This window comes from Phoenix dactylifera, chromosome 1 (genome assembly GCF_051530095.1).
Source record: "Phoenix dactylifera cultivar Ajwa chromosome 1, Ajwa_hap1_PhDact_Kaust_v1.1, whole genome shotgun sequence".
NCBI classification, from domain to species: domain Eukaryota; kingdom Viridiplantae; phylum Streptophyta; class Magnoliopsida; order Arecales; family Arecaceae; genus Phoenix; species Phoenix dactylifera.
The window spans coordinates 44,816,124-44,825,466 of record NC_143190.1 but is presented as its reverse complement, the minus strand read 5'-3'; the positions used below and the strand labels follow the sequence as shown (position 1 = coordinate 44,825,466).

At 40.7% G+C, this 9,343-nt stretch overlaps 1 protein-coding gene across 1 annotated transcript; it reads left to right on the top strand.

Annotated features, from left to right (window-relative positions):
* Nucleotides 1–256: 256 nt before the first annotated feature.
* LOC103721565 (uncharacterized) lies at nucleotides 257–2,632 on the top strand. The gene has a single exon (XM_008811832.6). It carries the CDS (start codon nucleotides 581–583, stop codon nucleotides 2,288–2,290), a length of 1,710 nt encoding a protein of 569 aa, XP_008810054.4. The 5' UTR covers nucleotides 257–580; the 3' UTR covers nucleotides 2,291–2,632.
* The last annotated feature ends 6,711 nt before the right edge of the window (nucleotides 2,633–9,343 follow it).

The following is a 9,343-nucleotide window of genomic DNA, read 5'->3' as shown; positions in this document are numbered from 1 at the left end:
GCATTGGCCAACCACAATTGCTGAGTCATACTATGATAAAATGGTATTGGCCCTCGCGTGACTGAAGCTAGTCTAGGCTTCTTTCAGCTTTGCCTCAGGAATTGAGATGTTGAAAATTTCGACCCCCTCTACGAATTCAGGGCAATAAAGAAGACAGCAGGAGAGAAGAGTGGCAGTTGTTCCCCTTTTTTTTCTTTCAGCAACGCGTATCGTCTCGTTTATTTATTTGCAAACACTTGGCTCAATAATCTGGTGATCAACGGTGAGAAGAGTGCGGCGCAGCAAAGAGAACAACCTCTTCTTACGAGTTCGTATGCAGCGTGACCCGACCGGACCCAGTGGCTCCTGACCGTCTTAAGCCAAACCAGTTTTCGTTCAATCCTTGGGACGAGCCCGGTCTGCCTGAACCGAGATTCCTTCGTCCGTCCACAACCCCAAAGCTTAGGGTTTTTTGGAGCAGCATTAGACGGAGACGAGCAAGGCGGCAGCAGAAAGCCTCCTTCCTCCTCCTTCCCCGCTCATCTTGCTATCATTCTCCTCTATCATCACCGTCCTCCTGTTCTTTCTCATTAACCAATCAATGGCGGGCGCTGCAACAACCGAATTATCTTTTTCTTCTTCTTACCGGATGATCAGTCGCGAGGCGGTGGGGAAGGCGGTGGACGCCCTCCTCAAGTGGATGCGGTCGCGGACGGAGCAGCAGCAGAAAGCCCAGCTCCTCGACCCGGACGACGACCTTCTCTACCTCGTCCTCACCCTCAAGCGCATCCCTCCCAAGTCCCGCATTAACCCCTACCGCATCCCCCTCCCTCACCCCCTCCACGACCTCGCCTCCACCTCCGCCTGCCTCTTTCTTGACGACCGCGATCGATCCGGCCGACGTCGTTCCTCCTCTTGTCTCACCACCGCCGCTGCCGCCCTCGATCGCGCCCGCTGCCTCTCCCTCCCTCTCTCCGACGCCATCCCGCTTTCCGCCCTCGCCGCCGACTACCGCCCCTTCGAGGCCCGCCGCCGCCTTTGCGACTCCCACGACCTCTTTTTCGCCGACCGCGCCGTCCTTCCCCTCCTCCCTCGCCTCCTCGGCAAGCACTTCTTCAAGAACAAGAAGCTCCCCCTCGCCCTCGACCTCTACCGCCCCGGCTGGCCCGAGCAGCTCCGCGCCTGCCTCCACGCCACCCTCCTCCACCTCCGCGCCGGCTCGTGCAGCGTCCTCAAGGTCGGCCGCCTCTCCATGTCCCGCGACCAGATCGTCGACAACGTCATGGCTGCCATCGAGGGGGCCATGGGGCATGTGCCCAAGACGTGGGCCAATGTGCGCTCGCTCCATGTCAAGGCGGTCAACTCCGTCGCCCTTCCCATCTACCAGGCGGTACCCGAGCTGGGCCTGAAGATCGAGGTGCCTGTGCCTCGCGTGCCTCAGAAGAAGGATGAGATGGAGGAAGATGCTGCTGAAGATCCCATCGGAGAAGGAGAGGTTGTTCAGGAAGAAGAGAAGCCAAAGATGAAGGAGGAGATGCCCAAGAAGGGAAGGAGGATCCACGAAGTGCCATACATGGACACATCAGATGATCTTGACCTTGGATATGAAGATTTTTTAAATGGCGAGAGCGAGGACGAGGGCATCCTGGAAGAAGAGGGAGGGGAAGCAAGGATGGAGGAAACGATTAATAAGGATAAGACAGAGAAGAATAAGACAAAGGAGGGTGTGCAGGTGGGAGATGGAAAACAGAAGAAGAAGAAGGGGAAGAGAGAAGATGATAATAAGAATCATAGGGAGGAAGAGGGCAACAGAAAAGGAAAGGGTGAGTCAATGGTGGCCGTGGCAAAGAAGAAGGAGCTGAAGAAGGATGGAGAGGTGAAGAAGGAAAAGGATAAGAAAGGCAGGAAAGGTAGTAGTGCTGTTGACTCAGTGTCAGATGGAAATTATGATGCTGGGAAAGATGGTGATGTTGATATTCTCTCCGGAGATGATGAAGTGGAGAAAGTGGGTGCAATGAAGAAGTTAAAGAAAGATGATAAGATGAAAAAGGAGAAGGCTAAGAGTAGCAAGAATGATGGTCGTGAGGACAATGATCGTGGTCACAAGGATGGTCGTGAGGACAATGATCGTGGTCACAAGGATGGTGGTGCAGAAGAAAGTTATAATGGAATGACTACATCGAAGAAGGTGATGAAGGTGACCAAGGAGAATGCAAAAGTGAAAAAGGGAAAGGATGGAATGACAAACAGATGGGAAGACAAGGTGGTGAAGAAGATCAAGAGGACTAAGTTGAGACATGAAACCGATTGATGGGGTTTGAAGGAGCTAGATATCTATTTTTTTCTGAGTTCAACTGGCGACTGGCTGTGTATTTCATGGCCTATTCTTCAGGTTTTGGTATTATCCTATCCAATTTAGATAGTTAAATTTCAGTGGCAGAAATTTTTTTTCCCCAGTGAAGAAAGAGGCTGTTGATTACTTTTTTTCAATCATTTATCTTATATAGTTGGTTGAGTTAACGAAAACAGTTGGCAGTTACTGGTGCTTATTTGATGATGGTTAGTTAGTGGGCACTAATTCCACTAACTAATTATGTATGTCCTCAGCTACTTTGTTAATGTTATTGGAGAGTGGGTTCTCATATTTTTTTGACTTGTTAATTTTTGATATTTTATTTTCAATGCCATCGCATCAAACATGATTTCTTTCTGCCTGTATAACTCGAAAAACTAAACCAACACTTAGCTGATAAATATGATTCCTTAATGTGACTGTACTAGTCCCTTACTACAACAAGCTTTGTCAAGTTATCTGTGAACAAATTCACAGCAATGCTTCTTTGACCTATTCTAATTTAAAAAGAAAAAAATGATTAAAAGCTTGTAAAAGTTCCTAAACGATTTTTATCTCGTTATCTAATCGTTCACTATCCCCAAATGAAAAGATAAAGTTGGTTATTTGAGGTTAGTCTAGTAACATCTAAAATGTGGTATTTAATTGAAATTGTACTTTATAATGCAGTATGTTGGTTTAGAAGTCAAAAAGTCGATTCTAGTTAACCTTTATAAACATGTTGGCGAGTCTTATTGTACATTTCATATCATAATAAAGGAGAAAATAAAAGAGATGCTGATTTCTTAGTTGTTATCTCACCATCTTTTTTTTTTCCTTAGATGAAAAGATCATGTAATTTTCACAAGATCTTAAAAGAGGAAACTAGGAAATTGAAGAATTTGAAGGAAAGGAGAAATAAAATATTTAATGGATCTTCTAGGCTAGCATCAATGTATATGCTTTAAATTTATCTTAAAATCAAAGAAAGGAAGAAGAAGAGTTCAAATTTTGGCAGATTGTTGAAGAAAAGGAAGGGGACAACCTAATGGTGATGCTTGGTAGGTCATGTAATAATTAAAATTACTTTGTATAAAACATTACCTCTTTTTATTTTCATTTATTGGTTGCCATTTCAGCCTGCTAGGTTACTGATTTATTGGGTAATCTACTCACCTATCTGCCGAAGTTTTTGTCTCACTTGAAATCTTGAACCTTAGCAGCTATTTATTACATCTTTAGCATAAAACAAAGTAGAAAAAATGGATATGTAAAGGAATTCCCTTACCCTCATTAGAGGAAAGAATGAAAAATTAGAAGTGCACAATCTTCTTTGCCATTTGTTCTGGTAGTTTAGCCTGTAGGCTAGTGTAGACTACACAGCCAGGGGTAGCCACCCAACCCTTATAGGCCACATGATCACTAGCCTGCCATCTGCAAACTATGTAATGCAGTGCCCATTCAGTTGGGCACTCAAACCAAATCTACCCCAAATTCAGTGGGGATTTCAAAATATCAAGGGTACATATTGATGTTTCTGCCATTTTCTTGGTACTCCGTGTTTCTGTGGGTTTATACTGATGTTTTTGCCATTCTTCTTGGTGCTATGTGTTGCTTATTTATGTGGACTTATCCCAAACCAAACCTCAAGTACCAGACAGTTTCTATTGGAAGAAATACCTACATCCATTGCCCTTCTCCCTTGAGGTCACATCGGCATGCAAACTCATACCTTACCACTATGCATTTTGCTAGCAACAAAATCCCCTTTTCATCTTGTTGCCTAATTGAATTATTGATATTAGAAATCCCAAATTACAATGTCTCTGTTTAGTTCATTATAGTTTTGGTATCTACTTCCTGTATTTGTTGTTTTCGAGTTGTTTCATTTGGTGGCAATGAGGTCTTCTTTCTAGATCCCCCCTTTAATCATGATGGTCAAAACTTCATGCCCATGCTTCCTTCAAGAAAGGTCCTTTAGATGAGTCTCATATGAACCCATTTGTGAGAGGCACATGACTGGATATATTAGTGTGTATTGTATTATGTTATAGGACCATGAAAATATTTCACAATCACAAAAAAGCCTTTTTAACTAAGGGGATTATGTAACTAGTACAATCAATACCGCTCGTTGACATAGTGCATCTAATGTTATACTAGGTTACTCTTGATGCTCGGACAAGTAACCCATATGTGCCAGGTATATTACACCCAAACTTATGTTGCATGCGTATTTTTATAAAACCTTCTTTTTAGATTAATGTTGCTTTGACATTACAATGAAAGTTGTTTTTGTTGATATGATTTATATTTTATGTGGCACTTACCGGAAATGAGTCAAAAAGCAATGACATCCTGATTTGTAGCATCTAATGTGCTTAAAATTATCAAGCATGTATTTGCCATATCCAAACATGTGTGCTCATCTTTGTATTTTGTCAATCTATCTTCTAATGTGTATTGTATTATTGTATTATGTCATGCATCTTTTTGCCTGCTGATTTTGACATGATATACCGAAACATGCATTCCGTGCTGAGCACTAAGATATATGTATAAACAATTCTTCAGAATGTGGTGAGTCATGTGCTTCTCGCCAATCTCTTTTAGCATTATTATGTTTCTGGAGTAGATTTGCTGATTATTGGTTTAGTTCAGACACAATGCGCTCTTCATAAAAGGAAAACTAAAAATTGATCGAGATATACACTCATGTATGTTTATGATTTTAAAGTTTGTGCTCTTTGGAAGGAAAGTGGCTTATTGCACAGGACAAAAGTTATGAAAACGAGTGCAAGTTTGAACATGTGCAAATTTCTGTGGATATTCATCTTGTTTCATTGCTATTGATGTTCTGTTCATTATTCATACTTTGGCATAAATAGCAGATTATGCCTTAATAAAGTTGTGGTTTATATTGCATATGATTGTCTCCAGCATATGTAGCTTCAAGAAGTAGTCTGTGTTCATGAATATTTACAAATTGGTGTTCTAGATATCCATTCAGCTGGACTTGCAATGTTGAAGGACATGATTTCCTATGCATGTGACTTGATGCTGGCATGTAGTTTTTTTTCAGGAATGATGGTGGCATGTAGTAGTTGTTCAATCATACATAATATTAGGTGATGGAAATGCTTAGTTGCAAGGGTTATCTACGTAAGTTGTGTGCCTTTTTCCTTGGAGTCTGAAAAAGAGGAAATCCGGTTCTTTGTAACGAGAATCAACCTTCAATTGGTCCACTTAGAGAGGAAACCAGCCTCCCATTTAGAGTTCTTTGTCGATGTTGTTGGCTATGAATAAGCTTAGAGCTTGAAAAACTGTCTTCTTCTTCTTCTTCTTCTAGAAGATATAAAGGAGTCTGATTCCCCCCCTGAAATGGGCCAATTGGAGGTTGGTTCCCATTGACAATGGAGGCTGGTTCCTGCTTGAAGTGGACTAACTGGAGGTTCTTTGCCCTTGAAGGGAGCCAAATTTCTTCTTTCCTAGACTGGACGGGAAAAGGCAAACTAAACCTTTTTTTGTGTGTGATAAGTGGGAAAGGGCATATTTTAATACAGCTCATTTTAACAATGACGAACTTGATGCATTATTGTTAGTGAATTCATGATATTCTATCATTCTTAATTTTAGACTTATGCTCTATAGTAAATCTCATATTTGATATGTAAGGCTTTGATGATGATGGTGGTGCTGCTGCTGATGATTTTTGTAATGGTTTGTGACCACTGCCCCCATTTTAGTTACTGTATCCTATTCCTTGTTTTAGTGGCTTATTATTATTTATAGAAGTTTGAGTGGTTATCCAAGACTATTTGAAGACTCATTCAATGCTATACTGTTTTTTAGACTATTTGAAGACTTGTTGCAGGAGTGCTATTTCTTTTTTCGATATGGTGGTTTCCACATTTTTCCTTTTCCATTTTATGGACTCTTCCAGCCTCAGTTTTCTCCACCATCTTTTTATCTTGCAACAACCCACAACACAAACCCCCCCCCCCCCCCCCCCACCAAAAAAAAAAAAAAACACACGCACACATTATCATCCCTATTGTCTTCTGAGAAGGTTATATTAGATTGGCTCTATTATTTGATAGAAACCACCTAAGCTTTAAACCCTTCATTTCAATCATAATTTGAAACCAAGTACTGCCCCTAGAAACCGTAACCTAGATTTTTTTTTCTTTTTTGGGGTAAAACGCCAACCTTACACAGCCCTAGCATGGATACAACCCTTCGCATTTGAGAGGGCGCAGATGAGTCAAGTATTCCCCAGCACAGCGCCTATGTTATTGTCAACATATGAAGCCACCTAATTTGTAGCACTATTAGTCTCTCTATACACATGCGCAGCTTGAAATGACAAACCTGGATAGTTTAAGTAGCTTAGATATGCACAAAATCATTTAATCTTTTTCCTGTAATGTTTGATGAACCGACAAAGTAGATCATACAATGATTGTTTAATATGACTGGTAATGTTTCAAGTGGATTGTGGATTGTTCCAAATGGTTTCTAGAATGCTCTTATATGTGGTTAACTGGCATTGTACATGTGGTTTTCTAGGTTTATGTGGGAGTAATATTATTAACATTTGATTTTTTTTTTTTCCCGAATTTTATTGAAGCTGTTCTTTATTGCTTTAATATTCATTGGTTGCAATTTGTTAAGAAGTAGGGTAACCTATAGATAACTATGACTAGCTAGAGCAGTGTAGATAGGCATATGTAGTTGTCCTTGTTGTTAATAGTCTTAAATTTTATGTATTTTGGACCGTAGTTTTGCTTAGAACTGAAATTACAAAAATGAAAACTGGTCCGGACACAGGCAAATTTCTGTTGATATTCATTGAGTTTGGTTGCTCTATATATTTTGTTATTTTCTACTATATATTTTGTTATTTTCTACTTTTGCCGCAAGGTTCAGTCCTTGAACGGTGTGTGTTTCGAAAAGAAGGTCTGCCTGTTTCGATTCAGAGTAATCCCCGCTTTATATACACTTGTGCACGATCTTGGTATTGAAAATAAGATGGCCATGGAAACCAAGAGCCACGGATTCAATGCCTGGTAAAGATGGCACTAATGTTTCATGGCAATTAATCCAAGGACTGGACCTCCGTTCCCCAGAACGAAAAGAAAGAAAATTGGTGAAATAAACTCTCTGAATACTGGCATTGTCAGATTTTAGACGAGTTTGTTATGCACCATCACAAGGGTAAACCAGAATAGGTGTTTCTTGGACTGCCTTGTGCTTGAACAATGGTTGAAAGCAAATCCTTGTTGGATTAACCTCCCCATGGCTATATTTATGTTTCAAATTGACCTTCTTGCTCCAGTCTGTACTTTTTGCACTGCAGGAGTTAAATCCCGTGGTGGGCTCCCACCAAGCTTTAGCTCAATCCATTTATCTCCTTGAGAGACACATGGTTGTATTGTTATCTGATGAATTTTAAGTAGCCTTCCCTTAGAAAGCAATTCTGCAGGTAAAGATCTAGTATTCCATCATCTTGAAGTTTTTCTTTTCCTGAAAATTTGCTAACGCTTAACGAGCCTGTATAAGTTAAGCATCTGGATCTCCCCTATTTTCTGATACAAGTGATAATAAAATGGCTGCTTAATATTATTTATGATGTCCCAAGAGGAACAAGGTCTGATCAAAATGGTCCTAGCATCTTTTAGGGCTTTTAGGGTATGCATGAAATGAAGCTTGGAACAGCAATTATGGCTGGTAATCTGTCGCACCAAGGGATCCTTTGTCTATATTTTAATTGACCACAGGATTGCAAAAACTGCAGAAAATGGTCTTTTTGGAATCTTCAGCTAAATCTGCTAGTCCCTAAAATTTGGTTTGAGGCTTGTGATTTCTTGTTCGTGTATGGTAATTAGGACTGGCAATTCGTTCTTAGGATTGGCGACTTTTTTTGGCTGGGGTTGAGAGCTCTAGCCCTTCCCTATGTTTGAGACACGTTTGAGGGCAGGTCTTCAATCATTTTGGGATGGTGTGGGAGATTAACAATTTCGCAATTGTGTATTGTTTATGTCAGAGACGCAGAGCCCCCTTGCCAGGTTGACTTCAAGCAAAGCATCTATCCCAGAGATCTGCCGAACTACCGTGCACGAATCGCCCTCCATTCACATGTGCACACCCGGATACTGTTGTAGAAGAAAATGAAGACTTTGCCCAGGCGACGGGGACTCGGCTGAGGAAATCAAGCACTCTCCGCGCTAAACTCTAGAAAGATCTTAGGATTTATTCTAAGAAAGCATATGCTGTTTCTAAATTTATACTTCAATTAAAAAAAAAGAAAACTTTAGCTGGATTAGTGAATCATACAAAAGCAAGTATACCTAAAAGCTAGAATTATACAACCTTATCAAGTAACCCATACTTTTGGGTCAAACCGAAAAGGTTAGAGATGTTATTTTCTAGTTGGAAGTTTTTGAAAGCATGAAGCGGATGTGTAGCAGAGTGGTTTGGTCGATTTTGAGTTTGGCCAATTTTGGTCCTGAATTTAGTAAGTTTAATATGAAAATAGGAGGATATAAGTAGAGATGCATGCATCTAGATCCTAATAGGTTAGGTTAAGAATGGAGAGGTGGCGGGATACAATTAGCATGGATTAGGATCTGACTTAGGTTAAAGGTTTGTAGGTCCAAGGTTTGAACCCTTGCATGAGGTGATAGTTGAGCGATGGAGTTTGTAAAGAACGGAAAGTCTGGGGGTCCAATGGAGAAAAAATGTGGCAGGCGTTGCGGGGGATATCTCGGCCATGATTTGTGACGAGGTAGCCTTTCAGGCTATGTATGTTTGCAGAGAAGCCAACGAAGCTGCTGATTGGATGGCTTCGTATGTAGCTAACCTTGCTAGAGACATTCTATGGGTCGGAGAGAGAAAGCTTTTATTGTCTTTTGATTTTTTTTTTTATATATATGTACGTATTAAGACGGTAAAAATCATCCGCCTCAAATATATATATATATATATATATATATATATATATATATATATATATATATGGCAGCAGCATGG